General features: G+C 45.4%; 1 protein-coding gene across 2 annotated transcripts; it reads right to left on the bottom strand.

Annotated features, from left to right (window-relative positions):
• Nucleotides 1–5,548: 5,548 nt before the first annotated feature.
• On the bottom strand, nucleotides 5,549–14,481 carry LOC121560164 (transcriptional adapter 2-alpha). Of its 2 annotated transcripts, XM_041873186.2 has the most exons (15): nucleotides 14,063–14,474; nucleotides 13,373–13,479; nucleotides 13,195–13,254; nucleotides 12,954–13,045; nucleotides 12,596–12,753; nucleotides 12,101–12,189; nucleotides 11,690–11,762; nucleotides 11,477–11,540; nucleotides 10,451–10,494; nucleotides 8,663–8,773; nucleotides 8,008–8,079; nucleotides 7,602–7,734; nucleotides 7,156–7,199; nucleotides 6,692–6,771; nucleotides 5,549–6,167 (listed from the first exon to the last, which is right to left on the bottom strand). In XM_041873186.2, the coding sequence occupies exons 1-15, from the start codon at nucleotides 14,085–14,087 to the stop codon at nucleotides 5,982–5,984; spliced, it is 1,338 nt and encodes a 445-aa protein (XP_041729120.1). In that variant the 5' UTR covers nucleotides 14,088–14,474; the 3' UTR covers nucleotides 5,549–5,981. The 2 variants fall into 2 exon arrangements, with proteins under 2 accessions (XP_041729120.1, XP_041729129.1); XM_041873195.2 differs by lacking the exon at nucleotides 8,663–8,773 and having other exon boundaries at nucleotides 14,063–14,481.
• Between the last annotated feature and the right edge of the window lie 1,113 nt (nucleotides 14,482–15,594).

The raw sequence follows: 15,594 nt of genomic DNA, 5'->3' as shown, positions 1-15,594 counted from the left end.
GTGTTGATAATCACAAGTTTACTGGAGAACTGAAACTGACAAGGCTGACAAGATAGGACCCTTTTGTCCATTGTTATTGGATAGGAACATAACTTATAACCAGCTCCTGACCTAAATAGATCTTAGCACAACATTTTACTCAACATATCATATTCCATATTCACTATAACAAATATATTTACTACGACATTAGCAAGAACCGCCACATCCTCAGCCGGCTAATCCAGTGTGTGAAGTTTTGCGGAGTGTTTGAGTTAGCTTTGCGAGGCAAAGATGAAACTGAGGGCTCCACCAACCCTGGTAAGCCAACACTTTTGAGATCAGTCAATAAATGCTTCTGGTATTGACTTATATGCTGCCCCTGTCTTCATGTTGTTGCTGGACATATCTTTTTTAAAATGTGTGTAGGTCACCTAAATCATCAGAAAAATTGCCCCCCCTGAGAATTTTTTCAGGAGCCGCCACTGGGTATGACGCTACAAGCTTGGTACACCTGTATTTGGGGAGGTTCTCCCATTCTTCTCTGCAGATCCTCTCAAGCCCTGTCAGGTTGGATGGGGAGTGTCGCTGCACAGCTATTTTCAGGTCTCTCCACAGATGTTCGATCGGGTTCAAGTCTGGGCTCTGGCTGGGCCACTCAAGGACATTCAGAGACTTGTCCCGAAGCCACTCCTGCGTTGTCTTGGCTATGTGTTTAGGGTCGTTGTCCTGTTGGAAGGTGAACCTTCGCCCCAGTCTGAGATCCCGAGTGCTCTGGAGCAGGTTTTCATCAAGGATCTCTCTGTACTTTGCTCTGTTCATCTTTCCCTCGATCCTGACTAGTCTCCCAGTCCCTGCCGCTGAAAAACATCCCCACAGCATGATGCTGCCACCACCATGCTTCATCGTAGGGATGGTGCCAGGTTTCCTTCAGACGTGACGCTTGGCATCCAGGCCAAAGAGTTCAATCTTGGTTCATTCAGACCAAAGAATTTTGTTTCTCATGGTCTGAGAGTCCTTTAGGTGCCTTTTGGCAAACTCCAAGCGGGCTGTCATGTGCCTTTTACTGAGGAGTGGCTTCCGTTTGGCCACTCTACCATAAAGGCCTGAATGGTGGAGTGCTGCAGAGATGGTTGTCCTTCTGGAAGGTTCTCCCATCTCCACAGAGGAACTCTGGAGCTCTGTCAGAGTGACAATCGGGCTCTTGGTCACCTCCCTGACCAAGGCCCTTCTCCCCCGATTGATCAGTTTGGCCGGGCGGCCAGCTCTAGGAAGAGTCTTGGTGGTTCCAAACTTCTTCCATTTAAGAATGATGGAGGCCACTGTGTTCTTGGGGACCTTCAATGCTGTGGAAATGTTTTGGTACCCTTCCGCAGATCTGTGCCTCGACACAATCCTGTCTCGGAGCTCTACGGACAATTCCATCGACCTCCTGGCTTGGTTTTTGCTCTGACATGCACTGTCAACTGTGGGACCTTATATAGACAGGTGTGTCCCTTTCCAAATCATGTCCAATCAATTGAATTTACCACAAGTGGACTCCAGTCAAGTTGTAGAAACATCTCAAGGATGATCAATGGAAACAGGATGCACCTGAGCTCAATTTCAAGGTCTCATAGCAAAGGGTCTGAATACTTATGTAAATAAGGTATTTCTGTTTTTTATTTTTAATACATTTGCAAACATTTCTAAAAACCTGTTTCCGCTTTGTCATTATGGGGTATTGTGTGTAGATTGATGAGGGAAAAAATGTGGAAAAAGGGAAGGTGTCTGAATACTTTACGAATGCACTGTGTGTCCCAAATGGCACCCTATTCCCTAAATAGTGGGATACTATATAGGATTTAGGACCCTATTGGTCCTGGTAAGAAGTAGTGCACTATATAGGGAATAGTGTGTAATTTGGCACACAGCCTAGGACTCCACTGACCAGAAAAAAAGCCAAGAGTGCTTGTTTACTCAACCAACTGCAAGGAAACATCTCTCTTCCCTTTTCACCGAATAACACTGCAGTTCAAAGCGAAGTTGAAAATCGATACTGAGGAAGACGAGGGATGCTTTAAAACCAAGACGCCCATTTCTTTAGGAGAGCTGTGTCTCTTCAGAGTTTACACAATACTTAGGGCTCTGTAAAATGCATCCTCACTTTAACACTGAGAACTGCACAGAACGAGATCATGTGAGGTGAGACCTGACAGGCACTGAACAATGCCTCTGCAAATAAGCAGCAAATAAATATTACTTCCTGTGCATGATCCCTGAAGAGTCAGTTTATCTTATCTTACAGTGTCTTGTGCTTACTGTGTATGCATACACAACAGAGCTGTGAGTACTATTCATCCGAATACATGTTTGTCAGATGTATTGTGGGCTATTGATTGATCATATCTCCTTGATCACTGAACATAGGCAGACAGAATTGAACTGATTGATCTGGTAGTTGTGCATTAGAAATGCTTTAGATTTGGCACAGAGTAGAGAGTACTAGAACAAGGGTACTGATGCCATCCAATGCATCTCATTCACACAAAAGTATGTGGACACCTGATCGTCGAAAATCTCATTCCAAAATCATGGCATTAATATGGAGTTGGTCCCCCCTTTGCTGCAATAACAGCCTCCACTCTTCTGGGAAGGCTTTCCACTAAATATTGGAACATTGCTGCGAGGACTTGCTTCCATTCAGCCACAAGAGCATTAGTGAGGTCGGGCACTGATGTTGGGCGATTAGGCCTGGCTCGCAGTCAGCGTTCCAATTCATCCCAAAGGTGTTCGATGGGGTTGAGGTCAGGGCTCTGTGCAGGCCAGTCAAGTTCTTCCACACCGATCTTGACAAATCATTTCTGTATGGACCTCGCTTTGTGCACAGGGGCATTGACATACTGAAAGAGGAAAGGTCCTTCCCCAAACTGTTGCCACAAAGTTGCTCGTGGTGATCTTAGGCTTGTGTGCGGCTGCTCGGCCATGGAAACCCATTTCCTGAAGCTCCCAATGAACAGTTATTGTGCTGACGTTGCTTCCAGAGGCAGCTTGGAACACGGTAGTGAGTGTTGCAACCGAGCACAGGCGATTTTTATCTGCTACGCGCTTGAGCTCTCGGTGGTCCTGTTCAGTGAGCTTGTGTGGCCTACCACTTCGCAGCAGAGCCGTTGTTGCTCCTAGACGTATCCACTTCACAATAACAGCACTTACAGTTGACCGGGGAAGAAATTTGACGAACTGACTTGTTGGAAAGGTGGAATCCTATGACGGTGTCACGTTGAAAGTCACTGAGCTCTTCAGTAAGGCCATTATACTGCCAATGTTTGTCTATGGAGATTGCATGGCTGCGTGCTAGATTTTATACACCTGTCAGCAACGGGTGTGGCTGAAATAGCCAAATCCACTCATTTGAAAGGGTGTCCACATACTTTTGTATATATAGTGTATATTAACAGCTGTTGTCAGCAAAAATGAAAAACAACAGAAGGAGTGTGTGCTGGGGAAAACATGTTCCACTTGCATTCTGTACTTTATGCATAATGTAGAAAGTGGCGCTATTCCATCACCTGCACTTTAACTTCAATGGATAGTGGTAGTGTTTCCCCCAACGGAAGTCAGTATCACTTCACCTTTGTAGGGAGGGATGGAGGGATGGATGGGGGAAGGGAGGGATGGTGAGTGCATCTGAACAGACAGTGTGTGGGTGAGGAGAGAAATGGCAGATCTCTGCCCACACACAGAGCACTGACACTAACATCTGCTCTATCTGCCTGCTGCCAACTTGGTTTTATACTTTAGCTAAACCCAGCCAGCTTGGTTTTACACTGTAGCTGGGCCCAGCCAGCTTGGTTTTACACTATAGCTGGGCCCAGCCAGCTTGGTTTTACACTATAGCTGGGCCCAGCCAGCTTGGTTTTACACTGTAGCTGGGCCCAGCCAGCTTGGTTTTACACTGTAGCTGGGCCCAGCCAGCTTGGTTTTACACTGTAGCTGGGCCCAGCCTGCTTGGTTTTACACTGTAGCTGGGCCCAGCCTGCTTGGTTTTACACTCCCCCCATGACTAGCAACAGCTCTTGTTGTAATTTGAACAATTAACCTTGATGAGTTTTTTATTATTCATTTCTATGTCTCGCTTATTCCAAGAAAACCATCCAGCCGTTGTATACCGCAGGGTCCTGGGGACTCCCCTTGGTGCACATTTCGTTTTTTTCCCCTAGCACTACACAGCGTATTAAAATAATCAAAGCTTGATGATGAGTTGGTTATTTGAATCAGCTGTGTAGTGCTAGGGCAAAAACAAAAACGTGCACCAGGACTGAGTTTGGGAAACCCTGGTATACAGCACTCATCTAACTCAACTGCTGCAATAAATCCATAGAGAGAACTCCAGACAACCCAACAAATGAACTTGTTTACCTGGCCATGAGACCCTGGTTTCAAAATGAATATCCCAGAGCTTCTTACTGCCTGATAAATGTTCTCTCTCGCCCACAGAACCTGATCCTGATTTTCTCCCATGACACCTGCTGACAGCTGCACTCTGTCTACGCCCCAAACGACACCCTATTCCCTTTATAGTGCACTACTTTTGACCAGGCCTGGCCTATGGGCTCTGGTCAAAAGTAGTGCACTTTATAGGGAATAACGTACCATTTGGGAAACAGTCGCTCTTTCCTGTTTCACACTCCTCCTCCTCAATCTTTTCACCAGGAGGTAGGCGGGTGGCAGAGTGTGTACGTCCGAAATGGCACCCTGTTCCCTATATAGAGCACTATTTTTTACCTGGGCCCACTTGAAAGGCAGATAAGGGCTCACGTGGCCCCACAGTCACATTGATCGAGAGCCCATCCATTGTACCTGGGAGGCAGCGCTCACACCAACATGCCCTGCGGCGGAAAGAAAGTGAATTAAATGCTGACACCTTTTTTCAAACTCCCACAAGAGAAATAACAATAGGCTGCGAAACAGACTTTTTGGCTTCTTCATCCCTGTAAGCTGAGCACATTTCCAGGCCCAAGGCCTCCATTTCAGGAAGCAGCCTCCTCCTTATCATCAAAGGGGGATCTGGAGCAGTAATCAGACTATTAGCGCTGGCTGATGTGACGCCGCTGCTCTGATAATGCCATCAGAGTAGAGAGAGAGGAAGGAGAGGCCACTGGGCTGGCTGACTGGGTCTATGTGGTAGTTAGCATTAGTTACATCTCTCCCTTGTCACACCTGGGCTTGTATTCATATAGCATCTCAAAGTAAGAGTGCTGATTCAAGGATCAGTTTTGCCTTATACATCTTAAAGAATAAGATTACATGGATGGGGGTGATCTAATCCTTGATAAGCACTCCTATTCTGAAACACTTTATGTATACGACCCCAGACCCACTCCACTGGCAGAGAAGGAATCGAATCAGAGATGGAGCCCATTGTCAAACTGGGAGTCTGGGAGAGGTGTCACTAACAGAACCTGCTTTGATAGAGCAACTCAGCACTGATGCTATGATGGAAAGTTGGTTATCATGTAATAACATGAATAACAGGTAACTGTGCTATTACACATTCAGAATAAGTAAAATACTACACCATATACTGTAATACTTTTTACATAAACCATTTTATAACAGGATAAATAAATAGTCATTTTCTTATCTGCTCCTGTGTCACTGACAAAGTACTGTACAAATAGGAAGGTATGTCTGTTTGGTTAGAAGTTAGAACATATACAAGGCAAGACTGATGCAAAATGTAGAACCTGAAGTTGATGACAAATTTAGAGACACGATAGAAAAACAAACATTCAAACAAAGGAGGGCCATTGAAACTTAGGTCTCACAGCACGTGACAACATCATTTCACCAAGACAACATGAGTATAAAATGTATTAGTTAGTGTCCAGTCCAGCCATGATCCCTGCTGGAACAGTCCTGACTCTGGATGTGTCCCAAATTGCACCCGGCTCTGGTCAAAAGTAGTGCACTATATAGGGAATAGGGTGCCATTTAGGACACATCCTATGTCCCAGGCTGAGCTAGGCCTTGTTGATGTAGCCCTCCTTGATCAGGAAGTCGTAGATCTTGCGTGTCTTGTTGACGTCGATCTTGATGAGTGCCCGGGCCTGTGCCAGCCGTAGACCACCCTGCCGCCTGCACTCGTTCAGCAGGGCCTGCTTGTACTCCAGGTAGGCACCTGGCACCAGACGCACCACCTGGCACAACTGCAGACAGCCACAGGACACAGAGAGAGAGAGAGAGAGAGATGCCATGTTACATCAACACAATGCCAGTCACCATGACCCCAACCCACTGTTTATGACTGCGTCCCAAATGCCACTGTATTCCCCATAGAGCATGGCTCTCCAACCCTGTTCCTGGAGAGCTAATGTAATGTGGATTTTTGTGCCAACCCTAATCTAGCTGGCTGATAAGATGAATCAGGTTAGTTACAACTGGGGTTGGAGTGAAAACCTACAGGAGGGTAGCTCTCCAGAAATAGGGTTGGAGAGCCCAGCCATAGAGTGTATTACTTTTGACTTGGTCAAACGTAGTGCACTATGTAGGAAATAGGGTACCATTCTGGTCAAACGTAGTGCACTATGTAGGGAATAAGGTACCATTTGGGATGCACACGAACTGTTTAACCCTTCATGTACTGCCCTGGTGGGGCTAAGAGCCTTACATCCATAGAGATCCTAGAATTCATATGTAATAGAATGGATTTTAGATGTAATTCTATATGTACCTCTTTTTCCCTGTCGTTGAGCTTCTCTGTCCCTGGCAGGCCAGTCAGGTTGAGAGGAGGGGCGCTTCTCCTGCCTGTTGCTGTGGAACAATCAATCACACACATTTAAACAGATGTAAAAACCTGACTGTTCTCTGTTTTAAATGACAAACTGACAGGTTGATGAAATCCAGTTAATCCATTTTGTTGGAAAATAAAGATAAATATTTACAATAGGCAAATTAGTGTAAATATAGCTGTGTGGAAATGACTGAGTGTACATAGATGTGTCCTACTTGTGCACTAGAGGTTACTGAATGACAACGGAAACGGGGAAGATAAAGCTAGAGACAGATATGCATAGCGGTCCTGTTTGTCGAGCGTATTTCTGAATGAGCGTCTCTGAGAATACATTAACGTGACTCCACCTGGGGCCATGACAAGAAGAGAGAACGCAAAGGGAGGGAGAGGAAGAGACCCCTTACCTGATGTTGTTATGGTGGTGACAACAGGAGTGATACCTGCGTCACTGTGAAGAGAGAGAATAGTGTCACTACAAGCAGTGCACACACACACACCACACTTCTCACAATCCGGATCCTCGTCCACAGAGAGAGTGAATCACACACTAGCAGTTCTTTTTTTTTAATGAAGAATAATTATCAGAACTTGGAGAACCCCCAAGAGCTGGGCTTAAGATAAATAACAAAACAAGAACAGCTCTACATAAAAAAAATAAACAATCATGAACTGCTTGTTGCAGTTAGTAATAAACTGGTGGGTGGTATCTAAATTATAGCCCAGCCCATCAAGCCCTTGATTAGTGCAATCAGGTGGGCTAGTGTTTGACTTGAACATGAATGTACAACCACGGGGTCCAGAGGAATTGATTGTGGAACATTGGACTAAAGGTTAAGAGGACGGGGCTCACATGGCAGCCTGTTTGCTGAGCCACTGCTGGCAGGCCCGTCCGTCCTGAATGTACTGCAGCACATCAACTAGCATGGTCCTCTTCCTCCGCTCATCCTCCCGCACGTGCTTCACACGCTCATACACCTTGGCACCTGCAGGGGGGCACAGAGGAGCGGAGGGGGTTACTGGTGCAGTCAGTCAGCCCTGGGTCCTGGCTGACACAAGGGAGTTACTAATGAGGCTCCGGCTCTGTCCCAAAATGCACCCTTTTCATACAAAGTGTACTACTTTTGACCAGAGCTGTATGGGGCCCTGGTCAAAAGTAGTGCACTAAATAGGGAATAGGGTGCAATTTGGGACACAACATCTGAGGGGGACTGTCTGGCAGTAGGGGTGACAGGGTTAGATGGGTAGACTGGACTCACTGCAGAAGGACTGGATCCCTGCTCTCCTGTACTCCTGCAGCCTGCCGATCTCTCTCCTCAGCTCAAACTCCACTGAAAGACAAGGAGGACATGAGGTCAGAGAGGCCTGTCCACACTCACCTCACCGGTCTCTACTGCAGACAGGCAGGCAGGCGGACGAACAGAGAGGGAGACAAACCCTTTACCCCTCAGACAGAGAAAGCTGAACTCTTTACCCCTCAGATCTGTGCTTCCCAACATCAGAGCTGAACATCAGATCAGAGTTGTAGCCCAGGCAGGGCCTCTACCTCTACTACTGCTCTCTCTGACACAACAAAGGAGTAGCGCCACAGCCCTTTAATCAGAAGGAGATGGTGTCTCAGCCATAGACACACGCCTCTCACTCACAGGGAGTTCACACATCCAGTCATGTGACCTCCAGCAGGCCAGCCGTTGGGAGTCTGCTGCTGCTTAAGGACAGGAGATAATCTGACAGGTTCATTACCACGGCGATGAGCTTAGTGTTACCCACAATATTAAACACAGGGGAATCACAGGATGTGTGTCTGCTCCCTGTGTAGACCAAAGGGAGAGGGGTTGTAAGAAACAATTATATTGGTGTTAACATCAAATGTCTACTGTGTGTGCATGTACAATATAATAATGTCATCCTCACATGCATGACTCTCTATGAACTTGTCGTGTTCGATGGAGCCCACCACCCTGGCGAAACGTCTCATAGCATCATACAGATCCTGTACCTCCTTAGGGTAGCGACGCTCCAGGACTGGAAGACAAAAACACAATGGTCATGAGACGTAGCTGTTATCGTAAAGCAGGACTGCCCAACTCTCTTCCTGGAGATCTACCATCCTGTAGGTTCAGTCTAACCCTACATACCTGATTCAGCTAGTTAAGGTCTTGGTGAGCAGCTAATAAGTAGAATGAGGTGTGGTAAATTAGGGTTGGACTGTAAACCCAGTAGCTCTCCAGGAAGAGGGTTGGGCAGCCCTGTTGTAGAGAATATGACAGCAGTGATCTGTATTGGAGATCTGTATCACATTCAATCTTGTTAAATTAGAGGCTTTTCAGGAACACCAGAGGAGGAAATGTCCAGACATCACACATTGAGTGATCCCCTTGCATCAGTGAGATACCCTGCCGTGGCCGTGAATGGTGTATAAGCTCCCCCGATGGACATTTCACCCCGTACCACCCTACTCACCCCTCCTCAAGGGCCGGTGCTGCTCTCCTTTCAAATCATTGCCACTATGTTTGCGTCCCAAATGGCAGGATATTCCCTATTTAGTCAAAGCCACTTCATACTTTATGCCATAAGAATCTACCTGTATACCCAAGGTATATATTGAGTGGACTCTGGTGGCTTTGCAGACATTGTGATTGCTTGGATAGATCTATATTCTGTACACAGTGAATGTGGGGTAGTATGACAGCAGCTCAAGGCTGGCAGCCCGCACATCTGTGTGTCTGCAAACTGGCAGCTGAGTTCCTCATTGATTTGGAGGCTGTACAGTGATGGGAACGTGTAGATAGCAGCAAAACACACACAGGTAGAGTCAATGTCCTGCTGAGCAAAGTCAAAGATTTGAAACATTCCATAACAGGAATGGGCTGGGTTGGTGGTCCTGAGGTACTGATGCCTATAAGGAGAGTGAGACTGTTGGTCAAACTGCCTGGAGCAACAGCATGATCAGCCCAGGCACGACACTGTGAGTCACCCAGGCTTGGACACGGCTTCCATTACTGTGTGACACAAACACACACACACACACTTTGACAGTCTCCATGACAACCAGGCTGCAGCTCCACGGCAACTCTGGGTTCTCTTTTGTCTTGAAAGACTAGAGAGATTAGAGGAGAGAGGGGGAGGAGGAGGGCAGTGGTGACTGGAGGCTGGTAAATAATAAATAAAACATAAGGGTATCCTCTTCCACCCCTAAAACCACAGCCAATTTCACAGGGCATCACCTGGAAATAGCACTGCACTGGGCGGTAAAGGAAAAAGAGGAACTGATTGGATAAATCTATTCAGGGAGTGTCTTGTCTTCCCATCTCCCATGAATAAAAAGCTTGACATGAAAATGGATTATATTACCAAGCTAGACGAAACGCTGCCCATGGAGAGGGGATCAATAAGAGCTCATAAAGCTCCAATACGGTTGGTCATTAGACCTGCAGTGTTCATTTCATAGGCATCTATTCATAGTGGAGCAATAATTATGCTGCGGCACTCTGGCACACTGGGCTAGTCTCAGCTTCCATCGTAAATAAGAGCACCGGCAGTGCCTCCGGGGTCACACAGGTTACTGTTGATCATTATTGCAACTGAGTTGTTTACATGTAACCATGGATACATAATGCATATTCAGTCTGGGTGTTATATTAACGCCTGGTCTCCTGGGAGTTCTACAGCCCAGCACTAATCTGTTAGGAGAGCACTTACTCTGGAACTTCCTCAGGTTGATCAGTCCATGGTCCCGGATGATCCTGTAAGACACACAACATTAAGACAGCAAAGCCAAAAATATCGTCCATTGGTAAATACCAGGCAACTCTCAGGTAGGTAGAGTGAGTGAAAAGAGCAGAGGGTTTAGACTGACATTTATTGAATGAGTGATGGTACCATATAGCTGCTGAACCTGAACCACATAGCTTGAAGGTGTGATTGTGACATAGAACAGCTTTGCAACAAGTAGCCTTCCTGTGATGTGAAACAGGACCTGACAGTGAGGCCTACTGCGTCTGTGAACTCTGTGGCCTGCAGGTGAAGGGTCACTGCTTTGGGCCTCTGCCATGTCACCAGCTGGGGGTGGGGGCAGCTTGAGGGGCAGTGGGCAGGCTAACAGTGTGTGTTTGCATCCCAAATGGAAACCTACTCCCTACATAGTGCACTACTTTTGACCAGGGCCCACCAAAAGTAGTGCACTATGTAGGGAATAGGGTGCCATTTGGGACACATCCAGACATGCAGGGTCCTGGGAGCTCTGGCCAGCTAACATACCATACCTGCCCCACATGCCATTCCACAGAGTTAGGGGAGCAGCAACTCGTGAAGTTTGATTTAGTGATGGATGTATTACCACATTAATGGTATGACCACCGTGGCCAAGACCAGTACTGACACACACTGAAGGGGGCAGAGGACGGAATGTGACAATCCATGACCGTCTCAAATTCATCAAAGAATACTCAAATTTGACAGTTGTGTAATGTTTAAGCCTTTCAGCATTCATAGCAACCGGTGATTCTGAACCAGTGCTTCAGTACTTATCCTAATAGGCTACTGTTAGTAGAGTGTTGTGTTACTTGTGTAGGTATCACATTTTTGATTTTGGAAAGCAATTAAATGTTATTGTGGCAACATTTGCAAAGTATTATAGACATATGATGAAGGGCAAAGATTATAAGATATTTGAGCTGAATAAGTCCAATACATCTTCATTGTTAAATGCAAAACATTTCAACTTACTTCTTTCTTCTTCCTCTCTCCTTTAACCTTGAATGGTATATGTCAACAACGGCAACCTTCAGCGCTAGAAAGAACCAGACAAATATGTCGGACAAGGCAATTATGATATTAAAACACAGTACATGTACAATAAACATACACTACCAATCTCTATTGAAAGCGGGGTTTGACTTTTCTCTCATTTCAAATACAGTGATAGCACTTTCAACTCACCATGTAGTATGTCTGAGTCGTCATCCACAAAATCTATGTCTTTCAGATCCCACTCAGCATAGTTGTCAAATTCCTAGACCGGATGACAAATAACAGGAGAGAATCACAGAGGTACAAGGAGATGAGTCAGAGTTCAATAAGACTGCAGTGAGGCGGCCATCTGGAGAACTAATATTTCATTCATGCATACAAAAGCAGGGTGGCAAGGTTCTGTCTTGGTTATCTTTAAGTACTTCCTATGATTCCAATCATAATGTGCCAGGAGTATGAGGACATACTCATTATGACATGGGGAAATGTTCTTTGAACATGCAGAAGAACAGAAAAATGGAATGTCTATGTCTTTGACTATGGCTTGTGAGATTGGAACTACTAAACGCATGGATGCTTTAAGGCCCTAGTTCCTCTCACCTCCATGAAGTCTGCTCTGGCAGGCATGTATCCAGCCATGTCTCGAGACAACAGGGAGTCAAAGGTGGGCCTGGGGGGGTCGTCAGTGGCTGGGAGGAAAACCAATATAGTATTTTTACCTAGTGCTCTGAAAGGGCCCTCTTGACAAACATGTGTAGGTAGACCTTACGGTGAAATGCCTACTTACAAGCCCTTAAGCAACAATGCAGTTCAAGAAATAGAGTTAAGAAAATATTTACTAAATAAAAAAATAAAAAAAATAACACAATAAAATAACAACAACGAGGCTATATACAGGGGGTACAGGTACCGAGTCAATGTGCGGGGCTACTGGTTAGTCGAGGTCATACACAAAAGTATATTTTCTTTTAAAGCCTAAATTGTATGTTGTAGTATGGCTTCAGAATTCTATGATAACTTGTGTGACAAACAAACTCTCCTTACTACTATGGAGGGAGAAATCCAGAGGAGTAGGTGTGTTGTGTGTATACTGACGTTTGAAAGGAATGGTTGTGTCTGCAGTACGGGCCTCCTCTATCTGTCTGAGGTTGAGCAGGGTGGAGGAGAACAGGGGGTTGTTGATGAAGTTCTTCATGTAGTGGGCCTCACACTCCTCCTTGTTTTTGGTGCGCATCTGATACGCCACATCCTGCCTGTGCAGAGTCAAATGGGAAAGTGACAGTTATGTTTTTGTTATCAATTTGAACATGTTTATTTTGATATTGGCAGACAGTGAAAGTGAGGGCTGCTACGAAACAAATCACAGACTGCAAATGGCCTCTAGTCTGCAAGTTTGTAATATATGACACTTGAGATAGTCAGATAGAGTGTGTGTGTCTACGTGTCTACTTCCCAGTTCCCAAAGCCACAGTCCATGACTGCTTCCAGCAGGGCTATTTCCTCCTGTGCTGTCCAGCCAGGTTCAAGCACAGGGAAGTCTGACGTCTGTGTGAGGGAGGAGGCATGGTATTGAGCATGGTCACTATTGTTTTGCCAGAAGCATACTTTTGGTAAATAATGGATAACTGAAGAGTCAATATTATATATAAATATGCATTAATCAGATGACAGCACAATTAACACCAATATCTTACCATGATTTCATACTTGTGATTACTCTCATGTTTCTTGAACTCAAACCCTCTGGTAAAACACTGAAACATATTTGAATAAACCAATTCTAGTGTCAGTAGAGATGCAAAGTTACCAAGCTAGGCAAAATGTATCAACGGTTTTATGCGCATGCCCGAGGAAGCAATGTGCGCCCCTCACCTGGAGACAGAGAAGGAAAGGTGAGGGTCCACACTCTGCACATTTTATGTAGGGTTCCACCAGGTTAGATGAGCAACCTCGACATGGGGGCTTGTCAGAAGGGTCATCTGAAAATAAGTCAGAGTAATGTCGCAAAACGTGCCAATTCTACTGGTAACGATACGTACAGACTTGAGTTACTAGAAATCCTCTGTTAAAATCTGTGTTATTGGTCAGATTTAAAGCCAGCATCACAGGTTTCCCACAGGGTCCAGAATGAAATAATAATAATAATAATATATGCACTCACTAACTGTAAGTCGCTCTGGATAAGAGCGTCTGCTAAATGACTAAAATGTAAAATGTAATGTTTAGCAGTAGCTAACAACAGAGTTAGCGAGATAACGTAGCTACCTAGGTACTTCAAGTCGGAAGCTAGCGGACAATTAAGTGATGGATTAGTTAGCTAGCTGGTTGAATCGATTAGCTACGTGAAAGAAAATGATACATATAGTTTAGCTAGATGGCTAACTCTAAGCTAATTGTTAGCTAGCTTAGCTGTGTTGCCTTCTAGCTAGCTAACGTTAGCTAGCTATGTAGCGCGACGAGCTGAGCAGTAAGCTAGTTAGATGGATAACGATATCTTATGCAAACTCTTTTTAAGCCGTGTTTGTACGCTGTATTCAACTGTGCATTTTAGCCAACACTTACTTCCAAAAGATGCCAAGCGGTCCATAAGATCAGCCAAACAGCTGAAGCCCGAATTTGTTGTCAATGTGTATTGCTTCGCGTTCGATTAAGCTTGCCTGAAAACGCAGCGTTTGCGCAACTTTGTTGATTCTACACATGGAACACACCTACAGTGTCCTTTAGAAAAATGGTACGCAGCATCATCTGGATATGTGTGCAACAAAACTTCAACATTCACCTTCTGCTACCATTTCTGTCAAGCCGTCTACGCATACAATTTGATGCATAGGTTCGATAAATCCAACATATATACCACACAGAACGAGTTAAACGCAGCGTTCCATTGAAAACGAATGTAATTCTGGTGACCCAAAACGCAAGCACTGTCGGTGTGATCGAGGTGATAATATGGCTCGATCGGTGCACTGTATTCGCGCAAATGCTGCACCGTTCATGCTCAAAAGTAAAGCATTTTGAAGGCTAACTAATGTATCAGAAAAAACTATTATCTGCAACCAGAGTGGGACCACCAGGGTCATTCCTGTTATGCTGTGCCTTTTAAGAGTGTGCGCCTAATCTCAGCTCATTACCTGTATAAAAGACACATGGGAGCCAGAAATCTTTCTGATTGAGAGGGGGTCAAATACTTATTTCCCTCATTCAAATGCAAATCAATTTATAACATCTTTGACATGCGTTTTTCTGGAATTTTTTGTTGTTATTCTGTCTCACACTGTTCAAATAAACCTACCATTAAAATTATAGACTGATCATTTCTTTGTCAGTGAGCAAACGTACAAAATCAGCAGGGGATCAAATACTTTTTTCCCCTCACTGTATTAGAGCAAAAACCAAGCCATGAGGTCGAAGGAATTGTCCGTAGAGCTCCGAGACAGGATTGTGTCGAGGCACAGATCTGGGGAAGGGTACCAAAGCATTTCTGCAGCATTGAAGGTCCACAAGAAAACAGTGGCCTCCATCATTCTTAAATAATGACTCTTCCTAGAGCTGGCCGCCCGGCCAAACTGATCAATCGGGGGAGAAGGGCTTTGGTCAGGGAGGTGACCAAGAACCTGATGGTCTCTCTGACAGAGCTCTAGAGTTCCTCTGTGGAGATGGGAGAATCTTCCAGAAGGACAACCATCTCTGCAGCACTCCACCAATCAGGCCTTTATGGTAGAGGGGCCAGACGGAAGCCACTCCTCAGTAAAACGCACATGACAGCCTGCTTGGAGTTTGCCAAAAGGCACCTAAAGACTCTCAGACCATGAGAAACAAGATTACCTGGTCTGATGAAACCAAGATTGAACTCTTTGGGCTGAAGGCCAAGCGTCACGTCTGGAGGAAACCTGGCACCATTCCTACGGTGAAGCATGGTGGTGCCAGCATCATGCTGTGGGGATGTTTTTCAGCGGCAGGGACTGGGAGACTAGTAAGGGTCGAGGGAAAGATGAACAGAGCAAAGTACAGAGAGATCTTTAATGAAAACCTGCTCAGGACCTCAGACTGGGGCGAAGGTTCATCTTCCAACAGGACAACGACCCTAAGCACAT

The sequence above is a fragment of the Coregonus clupeaformis genome, chromosome 6, assembly GCF_020615455.1.
Source record: "Coregonus clupeaformis isolate EN_2021a chromosome 6, ASM2061545v1, whole genome shotgun sequence".
NCBI classification, from domain to species: Eukaryota; Metazoa; Chordata; class Actinopteri; order Salmoniformes; family Salmonidae; genus Coregonus; species Coregonus clupeaformis.
Note: the sequence above shows the minus strand (reverse complement) of the source record. Positions and strands in the feature narration are given on the sequence as shown.

Bases quoted from the DNA above. Each gene is read 5' to 3' on its own strand.
- LOC121560164 (XM_041873186.2), bottom strand. From the start codon at position 14,087: ATGGACCGCTTGGCATCTTTTGGAA. The intron at 10,495-11,476 runs GTAAGTTGAAAT...TGTGTCTTACAG, and splicing joins GAGAGAGGAAGAAGAAAGAA to GATCATCCGGGACCATGGAC. The intron at 6,772-7,155 runs GTAAGGGGTCTC...ATTGTTCCACAG, and splicing joins CACCACCATAACAACATCAG to CAACAGGCAGGAGAAGCGCC.